The sequence below is a fragment of the Pyxicephalus adspersus genome, chromosome 7 (assembly GCF_032062135.1).
Source record: "Pyxicephalus adspersus chromosome 7, UCB_Pads_2.0, whole genome shotgun sequence".
Taxonomy (NCBI): Eukaryota; Metazoa; Chordata; class Amphibia; order Anura; family Pyxicephalidae; genus Pyxicephalus; species Pyxicephalus adspersus.
The window spans coordinates 70534376-70556029 of NC_092864.1; the positions used below are offsets into that span (position 1 = coordinate 70534376).

The following is a 21654-nucleotide window of genomic DNA, read 5'->3' on the forward strand; positions in this document are numbered from 1 at the left end:
GGGGGGTATACCCTGGGGGTAGCCTGAAATTTATTTGCATTGTAAAGCATTATGAAATTTTTCTGTAGGTAGCAGTATAAAGGTGCATGCAAAACTTTCCGTTGAGATGTACTCAATTTTTTTTATAAAAAGGGAAGCGAAGTATAACATTACAAACTAGTAAAACAAGATTCAGTAGCAAATCACTGAAAAAAAAAATTAAATGTTTATGAAATCTTTGAATGTATTTGGTAAAATCCCCAGATGACAAATAATACGTGTTTATTGCACTTGTTAATGCATGACCTTGCTTCTGAAGAGTACAGTCCTATTTATTTACAATGTTACTCCTTCAAATATGGCTTGGAGCTTCCTTAACCAGTATCGAATGGGTCCTAAATTAGCTATGATGACATTTGAAGCTGACTACTGAGAATAACTTATAACAAGATGCATATATATAATGGTTTAACTCTAGTTTCAAGAAAATAATTAAGATGGCTTTTTAGGAGTAGACATCAGTTTATTGCAAGATTTTACCTGCTCCGTTCGATAGGACTATAAAAAGAAGGGTTGTGGCGTCATCCTTGCCTGGGTGCTGCGGGTAGGAGTCACAGTAAGTAAAATTGGATGATTTGGCAAAGAGATAGGAAAGTTGACTTCTAGTGAAATATTCCATTTTTAAACAAAGTTTGCACAGAAAGCTTTGTATTTCTGAGGTATTTACATGTATTTTTTTTTGCACATCTGTTTAGAAAAAACCAAAGAAATTATTATAAAATGCTACTCTAGAGCCAGAAGCCTGTCCCTCAACTATCATTATTGCCATAAAGCTCTCCACAGATTTCCATTCCAACTAATGTCACATTCAGCACTGTTCTGATACACAAATGCACCAATAAACACCCTGTTTCAACAATGACTTAAAAAAACTCTAATAAACTCTACCTATAAACGGTTCCAAGACTTCTCCAGAAAACCCTGCCTTGTCTAATTCCTAATATTAACAAATTGCAACCAGAAACGTCGTATTGTAAAAGAACAGGTAATCCCTTCTACATTAAAAGGTATTGAAAAGACAGGTATGTATGATCACAGAAGGGACATTTTTCCAAAAAAAAAACCTACCTGATCTCAAATGTTTATAGTGGAACTATAATTCTGCTCCAATCTTGCGCCTACTGTCAAGATATTTTGAGCACTTAAAACCCACTTTTTCAAACTTGCCGACCTACCAGTCTCCTAACTTATTACAAATAAGCTACCGTTCCAAAACTCCCACCCTCTCCAAGTATACTGGCCCTTCACCTCTTATATTGTTAGCTCCACTGAGAAGGGTGTTCCTCTTCTCCTGTGGCTTGTGTGTACAGTTATGTGTAATATGTTAGTGCTTGATAAAGATTTTTATTGTAGAAGGCAGTGTTCACTGAGATTAAGATTTGAGATATACATTGTTGAAAAGTTTTGCTTTCCTTGGATAAATTAAGCTTTTATCATAAACAAAAGCTCATGGTGGATGCAGAAGCTGAGGCTCTAGCACCCTGAGATGGAACAATTTAGCGACTGAAGAATTTATAATATGCCCATCCTTTTTGCAACAACCACAAACATTTTGGCTGGAGGGGGCGAATTTACACAAATTGATGTTAAAATTGCATACCATTCACAGGAATGTGTGTTTTTATAGAAAATTTTATTCAACAGACAACATTTTCCAGCAAAAAGGCAATATACAGGTAGAGTTGTACACTGCTGCTAACAGGAAAAAAATTAAAAGGTCAGGAAAGAATGTAAAACGAATTTGAATGGATGCAACCTATTTACCGCACTCAAACTAGACACATTTCTGTCCTTTGAAAAGGTAAGAATAAAATTAAAAAAAAAAAAAAAAGAGAAAAAAAAAAAAAAAAAAAAGGAGAAAAAAAAAAAAAAAAAAAATTAAAAAGAGAAGAAATAAAAACTGCACACAAAAATATCAACATCAGTGAAAGACTAAGACTGAACCAACAATATGAACCTCCATGTGTTAATTTGTACATGTTCATTAAATATACAATTTTAACTTTAGGTCTGTAGATTTTGTACAAAGTTATCCTACTAAACACTAGTGAGCATGCCCTCTGTGCTCAAAAGGCGATTAATGACAATGGTGTTTTTCTTTTTAATTCTGCATCAACAACTATATATACACACACGCGGGTATACATAGATTTTGCCAGTATTCAAGTGTCTTTCTAAACTTCAAATAAGCAGTGCTGTATATCTTTGCTTGTTGTATGTACCTCAACTACTGGAGCCCCAAATCTGCTTGTTTGATAAATAGAAAGCTAGGATTGAAGATATTCTGTGGTAGTAATTGACAATTCCCGAAAAAAAGTGCCAACAATGTACACAATGAATTAGAGATTGCTATTTATTAAAGTGAGGGTTTCTGCATTTACAAATGCACAAGGATATCAGGGAGGAAATTTTATGTGAGTGTAAACATAAGAGTTACTAGCTGCAAGGATGGTGGAATAGGAATAACAGGGTTGGCAGGCAGCCAGCCATCTTATGCCTTATACAATATTTGCTATGAACAAATTGTGCCAATTTCTTTGATATACCGATTCATCTCCACATCCTACTTTATTCTGGCTTTACAGTTACCATAAAATATTTCAATGGCATTCAAGCTTTATAAAAACACCTTCATTTTCCTCAAAAAGGGCAGTCAATAGATACAGAGAAGCCAAACAGAACAGCCTCAACAAAATAAAATTAACATCAGCAGCAAATCCTCTTGCTGTAGGCTTCTGATATAGTGCACGTGTACCAAAGTTCTAGCATTGTTAGAAATGTGCACACACACACACACACACACACACACAATTTGTCCCTTGTCTTGGATAAACTCCATTACAGCACGTCAGTTATGAATCTTAATTGCTTTCTCAAGGTATGTGTAGCGGCTTCTCTTTGGAGCTTTATTGAAGTGGTCAAGACCTAACCAAGGTCTAGGGTGTGACATGTTACCTAAAAAAGAGAAGTCATCTGTCAGTATAATTTTTAGTGAGATACATTAACAAAGGCATAATTGAACTCTAAATCATTACAGCCCCAATGAATACATTATTTTAATTATGGGTGCAAACATAAGATCCATCTATTGCCAGTGGTCAGCCCTGAAAGCCAAGATGTAGATTTTTTTGACAAGCTGGCCCCTAGGATATACCTACAGTGATTCCCAACCTAATCTTTAAGCCCTCCCAAAAACTCACATTTAGGGGTAGTTTAAAACAGACCTATCATTTAATTTTGGGTCATACGGCTGCTCGCTTGCTTAAATACATCTTACATAATTAGATCTGATATAAATAGTGAGATCAATTATTTGCAGTCAATTCAGTAATAAACAGATTTGTTAGGATAGTTCTAGTTTAATTTGAAATATTTTTGTAATTGCAATTTTTGTCAAGCAGGAGAAAAAAAAATGATTGCCCAAGGAAGCTATTCTGAATTCTTGACATCCACCATAGAGAAAATAGGTATTCCAACTAGAATTCACAACCTATGTTCTACTATCAACATCTGAATATTCAGGCACTTGTATTTTTTTTATTATTAGATAATATTGTAAAGAAATATGAAATGTATATATGTGTATTTTTCAGTATGAGGACCATACTTGGAATCCAGCTATCATTATAGAACAACAGAACAAAACAGAACAGAACAAAAATTGCAAAACAAACTGGTATTAATTTTCTAAAAGTGAGAGGATGAATGTTCACTGCAATTTGTTTGCAGATAAAGAAAACTTTAGTAAGCTATGATCAGCGGAATAATTATGCTAAAGTAACAAATCAAACTAGATTTTAGCTTGCACATAATTGTGATTCAGTTTTATTCACTGTAGTTATCCATTCACCAAACAAAATTTATAAAAAAAACAAAACAAAAAAACTTTGCAATGTGAAAATTCACTTTAATGACTACAGGGAGGTGATCTTGAAGAAAAATATTATAGAAAGCAAGAAAGAAATGTAAAAATCAAAGGAAACGTACTATACTCACCAGGCTGAGGCTCAAAATCTTTCAAGTTCACTTCATAGTCTTCTTCATTTATGTACTGATGTCGGCCCATCATTACAATAGCAAATTTGAACTGTAAAAAGAATTTTTAAAATGTATTTAATTTTTATTCTGTTTTATTTTTTTCTCTCAATCCATCATCAAGGAAAAGATGTTTTCAAAACTGGATATAGGTGTCTGAAGAATATAATATGCTTTTCCTATCAATCATTTGTTTAATTATGAAGCCCTCCAATAAAAAAAACTAAACTAAACTATGGTTAAAACTTTGTGTGTGTGTGTGTATGTATGTGTATATATATATATATATATATATATATATATATATATATATATATATATATATATATATATAAATAATATAAATATATATTAATAAAATTGCCCAGCCATGTTGAGCCCCCCTTATAATTTACAAGTTAAAATTCATGCATGGCAGGCTGGTACTACCTAACTTCAAATGACTTCACAATGAAACACAGCTATAAAAAAGGCCAAAAAACCCTAAGAGGGACACATTACATATAAATATAGATACAATAATATTGTTGGACACAAATAAAACCTAATTCTACAAATCTTTACAGCCAAAGATATACATGTGAACACCCTCAGCTTCACTGCTACCTTTTCAAACTCTTTTTCCTGGATATCCAGCATAGCTTGAATTCTCTTCATTACCTCTCTAAAAGGTTCCCCCTAAAGAAAAAAGAAATGATATATTTCAAGGTTATGAGCTATTGCCACCAAATGTTATATCTAGGACACAGAAAATAGCACAGAGAAATAGGAAGCACGCAGCACACAGTCCAAGCAATCTAAGTAATCTGTAGGGGGATCTACTTTTAGAATCCAAACCAAAGATCTACAAGTTGTCTCTTATTAATCCATAGGCAAAAAACAGCAATTATGCGTAAAACTGCTGATCTTCTGTAAATGCCCATCACTAGATTAATATATCTGTAAATAAATAGTTTAGTGTCACCAACCAATAATAATGGAGAATAGTGATTTAAGGCACTGAATGAAAAAATGTCCTAATGACCGCTTTTTCTCATGATGGATCAACCTTATTCCACCTTTTAAAAGCGGAACTGAAAAACAAAATAAAAGGTCATCCTTTAATTCCACTGATCCCTTGATTGTGCTGAAGTATTCCTTGATTAGATCCCGTGCCGTCCTGGAATTCTTCTTTATCGCTGGGCACCTGCATCTTCAGCTTTCTTCTGGCTACGAAATCAGGCATGCACAGAAGTAGCAGGTATCCCAGGAGGCTCTGCACACCCATTCAGTCTTGATTGTTGTGGTGAACAAGACAGAAAAGGGTGCCTCATCCCTTTTTGTTTTTTTAAAGGGTGTTGTAGTAAAAAAAAAAAAAAAAATTTTACACTTTTAATTTACACTTTCATGTAAAGTAGGTATTAGAGATCAGGTCCACTTTAACATGGGGAACCCCTGAAATAACTTTTTGGAACCCCTGCTATAATTACCACCAGCTTGCAGTACATTGGTGTAGTGGCCAGTGGGAGCAATGCCTCTTAGATTGCTGGCCAATGGGAAGAATGTCACCTTACAGATAGCCAAAAAAGAAAACGCCTATATTAAAGTTACAAATCACCGCAAAAAAAAAAAAAATAGGACACCTAGCGATCCTGGACACCTAGCTGTACATAATAGGTGCTCAGGAGAGGTAATTATTTTACTAAAGGTCTAAACAAGCCCTTAGGCATTCAGTGTTTTTGAAGAAAATCAAACACGGCAAACACCAATACTTTATACCCAAATAAATTTGAAGAATGCCAGTAAATGCATCTGAAAAATGTGTGCAATGCAACCAATAATTCAAAACAGAAAACAATTTGAACACAACTGTTGTGGAGCCGTAAGATGTAAAGCAGATCAAAACTTTTTTTGGGACTAGAATGATGCATGAAAAATAAAAATACATGTGTATTCATAAGCAGCAACACTGTATACTTTATATACTTCCCAAAGTATTGTATTACTAAATTATAAAATAAAGTTTAAGGCTGCAATAAATGGAGGCAATTAAACATACCTGTTGTATTCTTAGCAAAAATGGAATTCCAAATGTGCCAAAAACTTCCTTGTGAAAATGAGCCACAGTAATCAGCATTTCATTTTCTTTGTCTATATCTACCTGGTCCAGAGGAATTTCCTGTAAAACAGTAAAAGATGAACCTCACACTTTTGTTTAAAATTATCTCCAAAAAAGGTATTAGAACCACAGTTTCAAGACAAAGACTAGGCTTAATATAATTATACAGAATATATGAGACAATATAAACTTGCCTCTATTCGAAATGTTCGACTTGTTGCAGGCGATAAACACTCTAATAGCTCCTCTTCTTGATGCACACCAATGATTTTGTAGCTTACAATTTCTAGTAGCCTTAAATAGGAAAGAAACACAATAATACATAAAAAAGCATGGATTCCGGCACTGCATAAAACCTAATACACAAAATAACTATGTAAAACTTATAAAAGCATTGGTAACGTTTGAACAGCAGTTTCCCACATTATGACAAAGTTACCAGACTAAATGTCACCCTCGAGCAATGTAATGTCTGCTTCCTCAATGTTCCCCAGCGCCTGGTCTGGATCACCTAATTTCTCATTTAAAGCTAATCTCACATGCGGAACGTCGCACATTAATGGATGCAGGTTTATTGGTTGGGATGATAGCTGATGGGTGAGGTTGCTTCATATGAGAAGGATTTACCGTCAAATAGACTGATCCTTATACATGGTATGTGAGCAAAGAGATGTGATGCGAGAGAATTCAAAGCAATGCTTTTGAGTATAAACTAGATCTTTTGCTTCTAACCTGTGGAGCATAGTTGGAGAACTCAGATCCGATTATGAATAACTTGTAAGATTATAATAACTCAAAAAATGTTATGCACCAATGATTTTGTATACTCATTTTAATATATGTAAATAATAAAAAATATATTAGGTTTTATATATTTGATGTCTTTATATATCAATGTTTATCTTGTATTAACAATCACACATACAAACTTTAGAGAGAAGAAATTTCCTCTTTAGAGCAGTTGAAGAACCTGTCCAGATTTCTTACCTATGAAATCAGTGTCAATATTCTCCATTACTACTAATCCTATTATCAGTACATCTTTAAAATGTAAGATAGCCATTACTATGATGATGAAAAATGTTCATTTCATGTGAAATAATGTTATAGAAGCTTACCGAAGTTTACCAGATCCTTTCTCAGAAAGTTCAACAGCTCTTTTACATTCTTCTAAAAGATCCCGTACACAACCATGTTTATCTGGGTATAGCGTTATTTCCTGTTTAGAAAAAAAAAAAAAAAAATCATATGACAAGACTGAAATGATGTAGTAAATAACAGCAGTAAAGTTTTTTTCTTCTTTTTAAGGGTTTTATTTTTGACATTGGTTTTTCAGGAGTTGTGCCCACCTTGTTAGATTTGTGAGACTTGAAATGGTAATTATGCACTCAACAAACTTGCGCAATATTCACTGTTGCCTTCTTTAATCATAGCATATTTCCACCCTTTTTTGCTGCTTAGCGATCTATGATGTGTTTCAATACCATGAAAGAATGGTGTGGACCCGTGGTATGATGCATAAACTAGCAAATGGTCAGACTTCAGGTCAGGGGCCAAGAAATTAGGTTAAAGTCTCAGTGTCACACAAAAAAGGTGTAAATACTAAGAAAAATGGAGGAGCTCAGTTACGAGGAAAGATGATCAGAATCTATTTTAACTCTTATTTGAAAATGGAAATATGATATTGATATGTGTTATAAATGTACTTATAGTCTATAAGGTGAACTTGGTACAAAGCTATTCACTTTAGGTTATGGGGAAGGGACATGTGGGGACATGTGTGCGTCTGAAGTAAAAAGAGGTTTAGGTAAAGTGTAATAGACTCCAAAAGAAGTTCTAGCCAGCTCAGATGACTGATGAAAATTGGTGCATCCCTAAATGCATAAAATGAAAAGGTCTGCAAACATTTTAAGTAATAAATATTATAAAAAGAAATAAGAGGATGTTGATCAAGGTAATATCCTAATCTTGAAGGATTGGTAATATGCTTGCTCTTACATAATGTTGGTAATGTATTGAAGTGAATGAACAGCTGCCAGATGTGATGTAGATTAGTCAGTACAATGACTATGTCACACAATAGGCGAGTGAGGATATCAGCCATATAGGAGGTGCATTGGAAGGATACATTGGTTGAATTCAATGGACTTTACTCATGTAGTTTTCTAGGTCAACACATTTCTGATTAAAAAATATTTTAGTATGGAAAGGTTAATATCCAAGTGCACTCAAATTTGTTTTGTGCACCAGAAGGTATACATTTGCTGATATAACTAAAGTTTAAAGGTGATTTCCACATTGTAGATACTGTGCGGCCCAAAAAAAAAAAAAAAAAAAGACAAGTTTGTAAATAAAAAGGATTTTTAGGGGGCTAAATATATATTAAAATGTATTAACACATTTAAATATTTTAAGCGTATTTAAACATCAAAAATGAAAATCAATTTTTTTGCTTCCCTTTGCTCTGTGAAATAAACCACTAAAGGGGTTTTACACTATTTGGGAGAAAATACCTACTGATGTTCATTGAAATCTTGCCGGCTGTTCTCGCTTCCTATACCGACTATTATCATTACTGGTATTCTCCCCAGAAATTCTTTTAAGCTGGGTAAAAAGAAGGTTTTGACAGCCCCTGTACCGTGACCCAACTTTTCAGTGACCACCCGAAAACAGCCAGGTGGTTACATAAAAGTGCTGGGTGGTGCACCAGCTAAAAGGGTCTGGAGAACACGGTTTACAAAAACATTACAATACAGGCAGTTTCTGTTGTATAAAACCACAGAAGGAAAATCATACCTGCAACATTATAAACATTATTATAGGTGACAAATTCAAAACTGTACACAAACCTTTGCATGCATGTTCACCGTGCTATTTCTAATACACAACTGACAATACCGTCTCAGAAAATCCAAACTCCATATCAAAGCCTCATTGCTCCACAACAAAATATATAGGTCATTTAATACAAACCTCTTCTCTAAACTGGCTATTCAGCCATATACACTTGAAACTTCTTCTGTTTTCAAAGTCTGTAATCTTCATTTTAAGCTGCAATTGGAAAAGAAAAAAAAAAAGTCACCAACTTATATTTTTCTATATTTTTACGTTTGCTAAGTAGGTAAACATACCTGCTGATAATACAGCTTCTTGGGCTGTCTAGGCTTGAAGAATTGCAGAAGGTCCCTTAAAGTCCCTTCATAATTATGCCTAAGAGGGTTACCAGGACCATCCCTGTAACTATAAATATTCAAAGTATAAGCAACCGATTACAAACATACATTTTATTTATTAGGTATTGCAACTGATTTTAAGCAACCGTTACTGACCACCTGTACTAAAAAGTCTTGAATTCTTCAAATAAAGGAGAATATGTAAATGGAGGGGTGTAGACTATAAAAAGCAAACCATCTTTTTTAGTCAAAGGTCTACTTTAGGCAACCGATACGCTAGTAAAGAGACCACCGACCCATACCATTCTGTATAAATGCTAGGACCCTGATGTCCAAATACCCTAGTTGAAAAAGACTCCTCAAGTCAGGCTAAGATTCACTGAAGCCAAATCCTTTGGGGAATGAATCTGCAGTGATTTTGAGTTCTTGGAGGCAGCAAAGCTCTCGCCAAAATCTCAAACTACAGAGCATGCTTGCTTTGCAGCTTTGATCATTTTATTATATAAATTGATAAAATTTTAGCAAGTGTTAATTTAATTAGGAAAAACTGTGCTCATCTAGAACTAAACAGACCTGTGTGGAGCGGCAGAGTTGTTTAAATCTCAAAACTGGATGAACACGATTTTTTAGAATGTGAAACAGCTCTTATTTTTTATCTGCATATTTTGCGGGTTGTCAACATTTCAGCGTTATTGAATATTATTGTTTAAAGAAGTTCAAAAATAACACACCGCTTACCCTTGAGATTTGAAAAACTGCAGGAGCATTGGATCAGTGTTCAGTCTTTGTGCAACAGTCTTTGCAACCTGAAAGACAGTATTCCGCAAAATTATGCACAAGTATTTTTAAAAAAGAAAAGTGTCCCTAAAAGACTTTTCCTTTAAAACTTTGGCAGTACTAGGTTTTTCCTTGCAAGTGATTATTATTACTACACAGTATTTATATAGCGCCAACATATTGTGTAGTCCATAGTCATGTGACTAGCTGTCCCTCAAAACAGCTCACAATCTAATGTCCCTACCTCAGTCATATGTAATTAATACAGTCTAAGGTCAATTTTGCGAGTACGCCAATAAACCTTACTGCATGTTTTTGGAAGGTGGGAGGAGTTCCTGGAGGAAACCCATGCAGACACGGGAAAAACTGAAAACTCCATGCAAATAGTTTCCTGGCTGAGATTGGAACCTGCTTCCCATGGTATATGTGAGTTATGCACTGAAAAAAGTTACTCAAAATAAAATATAAAACATTCTGCCCTTGTATATATGATTTAAAGAAAGGGAAGGGCTTCCCTTTTCACTTTAGGAAAATGCTCACAGATCTGCAGTGATAGTTGTTTATTTCCCATTTTAACTAAGCAGAGATGTGAATCTTTATGCAACAATACAGTGAATGTGTGTCTGTATGCTCATATCCACTGTCTACAGGCCTTACGAAAAATCCACACATTTTACAAGTTCCTTATTTTCCCCAAGTGTTAGACCAAGTTCAGACTCATGGTTTTTGCAAATGGTTTTAAGCGATTTTAAAGTGCTCAAAACCACCTGCAAAAAAATGGTCACCTAGGGACTAAATAGGTCATTATCATTTTATTCTCAGAAAACAGTAGAAGGCGGTAAGGTTAGGTCCCGTAAATGTTAGACACCTCTTTTTTTTTTTTTTTTTTTTAACAGATATGCTGCCCCTACAAATGTGTGGCCCACACAAATACAAGTGCCACATATCCCCAGCTATACAATTGTCAATCCCTGTTGCCGCAAACATAGGCGAAGAGGACATATATTAAAGTGCCAGGGGTGGCAATAATGAGCTTGCTTTGAGCTCAGACAAGAGTAGGCCCTGCTGACTGAAGATAACATTATTGAGCTTGCTGTGCAGGACATGGCACATCTGTCACAAGACTGCTAACAGATAGATCACTATTGAAAGGTTGGACGACCCTGCTCTATACAAAGACATGACACTCTACCCAAAAGATTATATATAAAAAAAAAAATCTCATGGATAAAAAGGCCTTAGGAGACAAAGTTCTTAAATTAATTTAGACGCGTAAGATACATACATGAGAATAATTCATTCTGTTGGACAATGTAACTACGAATCCTGGATCATTAGGAATTGTCTTGTCACAGAAGATTACATCAACACGGTGGTAAAGGTCTCTAAAGTACTCCTTGGCAGTTGCCAGCTCACTATTTTCATTCTCCAGGTCATCTCTAGACAAAAAGAAAACAGATTAATACAATTAATGAACTTAAGGCAAGTCAATCAAATGCTTTTTACATAACCATCACTTTAGTAAATTTTTTATTTCAATTTAGCTCCAGAGGTCTGAATATAACTTTAGTTTGGTTACCTTTATAGAAATTGCACAATGAGACAACTGGAAGGAAAAAACTTTTTGTCCCATTGATAGGAAGCAAGAGAATATGACAAACAAATCCCTAGCAGTGTTCTTAGCCCTAATGAAAATGTTAGGAACATTAAGGTTACCTGGTATGAATCAGTATGTAGCTTTTTTCTGTCTAAAAACTGCAGAAACCTCAAACATCAAGGCACCTAATATGCAAGTGATGTAGCACCATCATTTTTAGGGGTTGGCACTGGTACCGATCATAGCTATGAGATATACTGCACATACAACACAAACAGCTAGGCAGGACTACTTAAGAGTACAATACTGCACCCTGCTTGTTGGGATATATAAAACGCCTCACACATACATGATGCACCAACTGCAGATACTCACTTTTGGAATACTATAATGTCACCATCCATTAGCTCATCAAGAGCTTTATCAAGGGATACATCATAATCTTGAATGCGTTCAGTTAAATTCGGTTTTACTTCCTGTTTAAAAAAAAAAATTGCATATAACCGTTATCTTTTTGTATTGGTCTCCTATTTACCGGTTTCCACATTATTCACATTCAAAGTGATAATATACCGTATTTTTCGGACCATAAGACGCACCGGACTATAAGACGCACCAGGTTTTCAGAGAAGGGAAAACAAGAAAAAAATATTCTGAACCAAATTGTACCAGTGTAGTAAAATAGGCGAAGGCCGTGCTGATCGGCATCCATCAAATCAATCGGCGCCGCCTTCGTGGGCGGGCACAAGTGCCGCACGCTGGATCTCAGGGGAAGGCGGGGACCGGCGGGGACACAGGTAAGAAAAAAAAATGCCCCTGTACCTCTGCATTCGGACCATAAGACGCACCCTGATTTTCCCCCCACTTTAGGAGGAAAAAAATTGCGTCTTATGGTCCGTAAAATACGGTACTTATTTTAAAATTACATGGTTCCTGTTAATTTAAAAAGAAACTACATTTGGTTCTGTCATTCTCCCAGTTATGTGATTGTCATGGGTGGGTGAGCACTATCAATCACTAAAAATCAGTTTACAAGTTAGTTTGCATAGTAAAATTAGCTTTAAAAAAGTAAGCAAACAAACAAATGCTCTCAGGAATAAAAAAGAGGAATTACTAATTGAAAAAAAAATCTTCCAAGCGTTGTCTTATACAATAGGAGAGCAGTATTGGGGTGCCTGCAGCACCAAGAAAATGGCTGCATGAAGAGATCCCGGCATGGTAGGGCCAGACTGCCTCAGTTTTAAATCCTGGACACTGACTGCTGGAATGAATTTTGGAAACACTTGCAAATATTTTGATTTGTATACATGGCTGCATTGGGGATCCTTGATTTAACACTCCATGGTAATTGAGCAAAATGTAGAAATAGTTAGTTTAATGCATTTTCAATGCATCCGAGTTGCAAGAGTGTTTATTCTAAAAAACTCTTCCTGTATAAATACATGTACTGAGAGCCGTTTTGGTGTATTCATGATCTGGTAACGATTTAAGTTTTTTAGATATTGGTTGTGTGTTATTTTATTGCATATACTCATAAACAATAAATTGAATTTTTTATAGTGCCAAAAATCCCTAAAGCATTTTTTTGCCTGTTTCTTCAATGTTGTTAGTGCACCACTTTTTTGGGCACTGGAATTGGGACAAAGTAGAAGCCACCATATAAGAACTATTCAGTTGTATTAAGTACATTGTAGTAAACTAAATTCTAACGGTTGGTGATTGTGAAGTCCTTTAAAGTGTTTATTGAGAATAGAAAGTGGAGCGAACATTGAATCAACCAATTGAGTGAAAATGAATAAAGGATAACAAAATGCTGCAAGATAAACCAGTTACTATATATTAGTAAAATTTAGAAATTGACCTCTGTGTTCTCCCCAGAGGCTTTTAGCTGGGTGCACCACCTGGCTTTTGGGTGGTTACCTAGGGGTTGGGTCACAATACAAGGGCTGCCACCCACCTATAATTTCTTCCCACCCGGTTTAAACAATTTCTGGGTTGAACACTGTGACCCCATCCTTTTTTTAATTCCATATTAAAGATAAATACATCATACTAGTCTATAGGAGATTTGTAATTAATTTTCTTAGCCATAAATGCCTCAAAATAAAATATGAGTTTTACCTAAATTAAAACAAGACTTAAGGTATTAAAGACAAAGAGTAAAATAAAATTACCTCATAGAGGATAAGGTTAGTTCCTTGCGGAAATCCAGCTCGCTCACACATAACTGGTAGCAGATCACCTAATGAAACAGGAAAGATTCAGCAATCTGAAATATGATGAGAACATTGAAAAAGAAAATGCTGAATACTTACGTATTTTACATGAGATTGGTGTGTAGATATGTCCACAGTAATTTAAACTTCGACTTTTTGGATCATACATTTTTAAAAACAGCATAACGTCATCTGTCATAACACAAAAAGCAAATTAGTGCAGAACAGCAAAATCACACAAAAAACACAATAACTCAAAGCACCATGATCAGCCAACAAACAAAAGGTTTGTTATATATTTTTTATTTTAATTTTGCAAAATGTAACAAAAAGTTACTCCCCCTAAAAAAACATTTGCTTTAGCAGAAACTGCTTATTAGAATGTGAATAAAAGCACAACTGTTAAAAAAGTACACCATGTTTCAATTCTAAGGCTTTATGTATCAGAACACATAAACCTCATTAACCGTCGTACACAGTAGAAGAGGGGTGATATGGGCTTGTTATGCAACCACAGAGCCTGGGCATCTTGTGGTCAGTCAACCATGAACATGTATTATTATTAATAAATGGGATTTATATAGCACCAACATATTACACAGCGTTGTACAATAAAGAGGGGTTGCAAATGACGGAGGAATACAGACAGGAGGAGGAGAGGACCCCGAATGTATGAAGTATTCAGTAGTATTAGAGGGAGGCCATCTGTGTGACAGCAAAAACTTGGCAAAAACTGGGTCTCTTAACAAGACAATGTTCTCAAGTACAGAAAAAAAAATCTAAACAATTAGAAAACGCCGTACTGGGAACTTAAACAAGTTGTGCATAAACAAATGAATGCAAACCTCAGTGAAAAGAAGCAATGATTTTAAAGTGTCCAATTTTCTTCACAACAATGTGTGAGACTGATAATGTCAGACAGAAAACAGTTACTTAAGAGTCATTGCTGCTAAAATAGGTTCTCCAAGCTAATGTATAAAGAGGTATAATTTATTTATTTTTTAAATCAGGACAACAATTTCTGTAATGAGTGTAATGTGTGAAATCTGTTGTGCATTTTATACCTAGGTTTAGTTTAAAATCATTTTGGACCTTCTAAGGACCAGATTTGTTATTAGGACAGAAAAGTAAACCTTAGCATTAAATGAGGGTGTCCCTTTTCTTATGACTGTATACCTACCTTGGTTTACCCTAAAGGATATTTGTGCTGAACCTATGCTTTGAGATAAGATTAACTAATAAGGAGCTCTGAATTGTTAACAACATGCATGTTTGGGGGTAGGGACTGAAAGTATTAAGGAGAGAAAGCCAGCAATTTCTGCAAGATCAGCAATGACTGCTTGCATCTGTCAGCATATATTTTTTCAATGAACCAGTGCAGTAAATCCTGCCCCAGTGATGTGTTTACTTTTCTTTCTCCTTATCATCTAAAGTAAAATAACTCTGCAGAGCTCATTTGCTCAAACAGAAGTGTACACATACTGGAATGGGCCAGAGGACCGAATCATCAAAGGCTGAGCGATTCCATTATCTTACGGCCCTCTCAAGAGATTTTAAAGACCGCTTCAAGGCAAGCAGCTACCACTATTTTATATATTTAAATACATAGTTCTATAATTCCTTTTAAGTGCATGCATTTGCACACAACACTAGTTAAAAATAGATACAAAGTATAGGTTACAAAATGTATACTTGTAAAATAGAACTAACTGAAGCCACAGCCATTTATAACTGTATGTTTGCTTTTCTTGCAGTCTTGTGGTCAGAGCTGACCGGCTCTAAATTTTAAAACTAGAACCGCAGGTTATTTTTTTTTTATCTTTAACCTTAATAAAAATGAAGCTTTTAGGGTTCAGCCCTCACTGGCACAAGTCATCTAAGTTTGGAATGTGTAGACATAACAGCCCAATACAAAAGGGCCCGTTGAATATTTAAAGGAAAAAAAAAAAATAAGATTTTAGAGAGGATAGCCTACACTTACGATCTTTGTCAAACTTGGGTAGTGTTGCCCCACTAGCAGCCATTTCTGGGTCTACAGTTTCCAAAAATATTGTCCACGGATTCTCATTGTCACTTAGCTCAATCATCTATAACAAGACATGGTAAAATTATTTGATTGTTTAGAAAGAAAAATGCATAACATTTCTTTATTGAAACTCATTCAAGTGAAACTCTGATCAGCCTCATTAGGATTTAGGGTTCTGAAGAGGAAAAATGTCTGACATGTATATGTATGTCAAACACGGGCTACAAATGAAATGTGTAAGATGTAATCTCTTTCCCACTCTAATTGCACTGGCATTTTCATTCTAGTGTCTCTTAAAGTTCACCTGGTTAAAACTGAATATATCAGTGAGCATGATGAAAATGAACACGGAGAAAACTAAGCAAGTGACAATAAATGTAAACATTTATGATGATTATTACTGCAATTAATAAATCTGAAAATATAAAGTGTAACCACTGCTTTAATATTGGGGTATAGCAATTTCAATTTAACCTCTCAATATTTGACCTGGGTGAAGGATTTAACTTGTCATTTAAAATTTACCAAAAGTATAAACCTACTGGCCTGTAGAACTGTTTTGGAGGCAACATTTTCTCCGCTACCAAAACTCTAGTTAAAGACACCTGCATTACTGGTTTGATAAATTCGTTTTTTGAAAACTAGACGTTTTCATATACAGTATATCTACATTTGACCCCTTAATTTTTCTGAGCAGCTCAGAGAACCAATAAAAAATATACTAAAAACTATAAGACTGTGAAGACCCAATAAATTGCTGTGGTATATGCATGCCTCATCATTTCAGCAAATAAAGAAAAAAATTTATAAATAAATATTATTAATAATAATAAAAAAAAAACTTATACTGATCAAAGTAAGAGAGGCTAAAATATTTGATGCAAATATGTGCTCTAGTATTCTAAATCTTTTTAATTTGCTAATCTTACAAACAAACTTCCTGGGTGGTGACACTTACTCCTCCCCTGCATTTATAGAGGGAGTCAAGGTTGCCATCCAGGCTGAATAATAAACATGTTTTCCTCAGTCTATTTCCATTACATTAAATAATTTAAGAAAGGTTCCTAAAGAAATAATTACAGTTTTGCTGCAATCCGCTTCATAATCCAGCATTGCAGGTCTTTTTGTTCCATTACTCCGTGCTTGCATTGGCCATAGCCGAATTTGGTCTTGTGGAAAACCCTATGAGAGAATAAAAAAAAACAAAAAAAACTCATGTTTTCCTATTAATTCATTTATGTTAGTACACTGAAGGATTGTCTGGTTAGAGGTGTAATACAATCAATCACCAAAAAATGTCTATAACAGTTTACAGTTTAGGAACTCTGGTTTTTGCATTTGGACTGATCTCAAGAGCAGATCAACATATTAGAAGAGTCTGAATATTTGAAATTTTACCTGTAGGTAAAGCTGTAAGCTAAACAATTTTGGTAAAATAAAGATGAGTGTAAATGTGTATCTGTATATAGTAAAAGCGGCAACATGTATTCTAACCCAGTCAAACACACACACACACCTTTTAAAATCAAACACAAAAGGGAATAGGCCATAAAAGACATGTATGCATATATAATATTTGGTAAACTGATAAAGTTATAAAGATATAATGACACATAGAAACACAGATCGTTTATATTGGGAGTGCCACACAAAACAATCGAAGTTAAGCAAGGTCTTGAAATAATAACATAAGCACTAACAATTGGCTCTATTGACCCACATTCACCAAATATTACTGACCATACGCAAAACTATTTTGTTTGATATTGATGGAAAGCTATGGAATTCTATTCTCTCGCCATCTGTTTCCCCCACTCACTGCAGCATGCATTGAAAGGCTTTTTTTGTGTTTTTTTTTAATGTAACAACTTAAACTGAATGTAGCAGAATACTAAAGCTAATGGAAAACAAAAAACAGCCAGGTGTACAACCAGCATAGAGATTTGCTATACCCAACCACAGATTTTCTGGGCAGGTTTGAACTTGATTGGTGAGCGCCACATCGATGTCATAAAAATATATTGTAAACTCATGTATAACCTAATAAATTTAAAAGCTACTAAACCCACCAAAAGTATTTTGGCAAAGGTCATGCCAGTCTTTCCCGAGTTATACATATTGGGGTATGACAGCCTCAAATTTCAAGGTGATCACACAAGCATTCTTATCATCCTTAATTCCACCTACTGAGAAATACTTGAACTATATACTTTTTATGAGCTTTGAATAAAATAATTTATGACACTACATTTATAGAACTGATATTTTGTTGAAGGAAGACTTTTTTTTTTGCACAGGGTTTAAATTAAATACAGGGTCAGCTTACCATAGTTTGTGAAAGATTTTGAACAAATTCAGCTAGGGTGGAGTTTTTTAATACTTTAAATACAGTGTATTTAACTTTTTCCTCATCATACATGTCATTTCCTTGATGTCCACAGAACTGATCCTCTGTAACAATCTAAAAAAATAGAATGGAAAAATGATAGTAAATTTTTAAACACATGAATGTATTTACTTAAGCATGCGATTTTAAAAAAAAATTATGGCTTATAAGAAAATGTTAGCTTATTGCACGTTTCTGGACACATATGGCATGAAGACCGCATGATTAAAAAACTACAATTACATTAAAATAATCAGCATTCCAATGCTGACCTTCAAACCTTTTTTGGTACCAGAACACCTGTACAACTGCTACAGAGATTAAAAAAAGACAAATACACGCACACAATTAGCCTAACCTGTACTTGCATGTAGAGATGCGCCTCCTGCCGTTCCTTTCTTTTTTGAGCTTCAATCCGCTTTTCCTCTTGTAGCCTCTCAACAAGTTGCTGGGGTATATCATGATCTGTTACAGGTTGCAAAACCTCATCTAATATAGAGATAATGACATATATGAAAATCTCAAATACACATAATGGGTGTCCATGAACACAACAACTTGACAGTAAAAGGGTGAAATTAAATTCCAAGAAGGATGCCTTCGATATTTGTATATTACCGACAATCCTGCTACCAATTTGCAGAGGATATCTTTTAAATTAATAGCACAGAATGTTCCAATATTCTTTTTATTTACTGGTGACAAATCAAATTGTACAAAAATATGAAGGCATGACGTGTTCAAACATTATTTGTAAACTTCATGTATGCCTATTCTTGCCTTTTTTTTTTTTTTTAGATACTTACTAAGCTTGGATTCCCTGATGTAAACCAACATATATGCATTTGTACAATGCCGCACAGACAAGTCATCATCATGGCCTCCATAATTATGTTCAATTGCCTCTTCCTTTGTACATCTTGAAACTACGTCATCGTCAAATTTACACCACTGGAGAGAGAAAGAGAGAGAGAAAAAAAAGATACATAAACATTTCCAATGATAGCGATAATCAAACTGAAACCAGAGCACAGTAGCAACAATTACTAACATCATCATATTACATGATACCTAATAGGCAATATAATCATTTTCCAAACGGAAAGTTGAAAGCTATGGCTTTCTAATTAGCAACCATTACTGCCAAAAATGATTTTACAAAATTAATGGGTACAGACTTGGTCAACTGTTTCTTGATGTGTTTATGTTTTGGCAAAAAATGATCTTCAAAATCACAATAAAAACAACCTCCAAATATACAGTGACATACTGTCCGAGAAAACGGTTTAGGTATTGTTCATATTCCACTGTCTAATGTTTTACTAGATCTTCCAACCATCAAGAATCCACAGCTGAGACGCTATAACCATACTGCTGTGCTTGTATTACTTGTAAACTTGTATTAAAATAAAGTGGCAGTATGGAAAGGCAAAGAAGGCATCACTAGCACATGGCAAGCACGCAGAGTTTGTGACGTCCTCTGTACTTGCCTGCTTGGGAGTAGCAGGGTAGGTATTGACAAGAAGCCTGCAGAAGTCACTGCTCTTTATTTGTAGAAGCAAAGTCAATTATAAAGCAGAACAAACAGATTTTATGACCAAAATCCGCACCACAACTTCCCAACCCAAGAATGCCTCTAATAAAAAGCCACCAGAACACATCAAACTGATTTGTGAAAAAGTACACATCACTACTAATATTATACACATAACTGCAGATATGTCATGTATGACTTATAATATGAATAATAAGATTCAATAGACTTCCTTGGTTTGTTTTTCCTTTGCCGTTTGTTCCTATTGCCCACAATTTAGGCATAAGTATGGCGATACAGGTTTTAGTTTTATGTTAGCAATTTTTTACTTGCTAAGAAGTCATGGGAAGGAAAAGTAATCAAGGAAATTACATAAAATCAAATGGTTACAGCAGCTGCAGTAGTATCAATACAACCCGGTACGAGTATTGCAAGCATGTAGTCAAAACTAAATCATTAAAAAAAACAAAAAAAAACACAAATTTACTGATAAAGAAAACACAGTGTCTGATTTATTGGGGCTATCCAAAACCGGAGAAGATGGACTATCATGGAACAACCTGGAATGGATTTCTTTAGAATCATTTGCTTTCAAACTTTTTCAATCTAGGTCCACATCCATTCCAGGTCTGCTGGACCACCCAAGTTTCCCCATGATAGTCAATCTTCTCCAGGCTTGGAGAGCTTTAATAAATCAGCCCTATCTGACATGGGGCTGCAATTACAACTGGTCATTATTAGAGGTCTGGCTATTTTGTGTAACTATTGACACTTTAGGACACAAATGTATTCATTATTTTAATCTGGAAAAAGGTATAAAGATCAGAAAGCCAGATCGGCATATTTGTCCCAGGTCAGTAGAATTGACTGCTTCAGATCAGTTAGCCATGGTTTGATAGAATTAAATGAAAGCCAGGATGTTATAAAAGGAAGGCTTGCCAGCAAGAATGGGGTTCTAGAAAGAGCTTCCAACCATTTACTGATTCTGTTAGAGACCTTTGCTTAATTTACCCCAGGTAAAGGTGAGACACTTTCAGATAAACAATGGGGATAGACCACTTTAACAAAGTTTTCCCAATGTGTAGAGGAGAGTCAGAAAAGCCTTGATATTGCAGCACAATCCAGTCTAAAGACTAACTCCAGCAGTATAGCAAAGGAGGTCTTGTATAGCAAAAGATAAATTTGCCTTTAAAAGAGCAGAGGTAACAAAATGTATCCTCCTAGGACACGTGTATTAGGGATCACCCTGGAATGGCCTACAGCTTTTGTTTCAAGTCCAATCCTCCTGTTCTAAGCAGAATAACCTGAAGATACAAAAGCAGATTTTCCAATAGCTGCCTCCTACAACCAGCACTTTCATTCAGAGCTTTCTTTTGGAAAAAGGCAACTGCAAAACATACCTGTGGATCCTTAGGAGTCACATTTATCTTTGTTACCTCTGACTGATTTTCTAGGAACCTCTCAGAGAGACGGTAATCTCGCTTTTCAAATAAACTACTGGGAGATCAAGCAGTCAGACTGAAAACTGATCAGGAAAAAGACAGCAGAAAGGCGCAATCATCTCTTATCTCTAAGTACTCTTACTGCAGACTAAAGATTTTCAATGTTACTTACAAACAGTAATATTTTTAAAATTAACCTAATAATAGACTAAATGGGCAATGCAGATGCCTAAGACTCACGGTGAATGAATTTTAATATTTGTATGACTACACTCAATGATCCATGGGGAGCTTTTGGTTGCTAATTAGAACTTAATTTTTATATTGTGAA

General features: G+C 34.9%; 1 protein-coding gene across 1 annotated transcript in view; it reads right to left on the reverse strand.

Moving 5' to 3' along the window:
- Positions 1 to 1653: 1653 nt before the first annotated feature.
- Positions 1654 to 21654, reverse strand: part of USP7 (ubiquitin specific peptidase 7) — a gene marked incomplete in the record, with an annotated part of 40026 nt that continues 20025 nt past the window's right edge. Inside the window, 18 exon segments of the mRNA XM_072418912.1 lie at positions 1654 to 2994; positions 4036 to 4126; positions 4681 to 4752; positions 6113 to 6232; positions 6367 to 6466; positions 7291 to 7391; positions 9146 to 9223; positions 9304 to 9412; positions 10084 to 10151; positions 11408 to 11561; positions 12095 to 12195; positions 13894 to 13961; positions 14035 to 14127; positions 15917 to 16022; positions 17042 to 17143; positions 18288 to 18422; positions 18706 to 18836; positions 19154 to 19298. Of these exon segments, the coding sequence (XP_072275013.1) occupies positions 2888 to 2994; positions 4036 to 4126; positions 4681 to 4752; positions 6113 to 6232; positions 6367 to 6466; positions 7291 to 7391; positions 9146 to 9223; positions 9304 to 9412; positions 10084 to 10151; positions 11408 to 11561; positions 12095 to 12195; positions 13894 to 13961; positions 14035 to 14127; positions 15917 to 16022; positions 17042 to 17143; positions 18288 to 18422; positions 18706 to 18836; positions 19154 to 19298 (1881 nt within the window).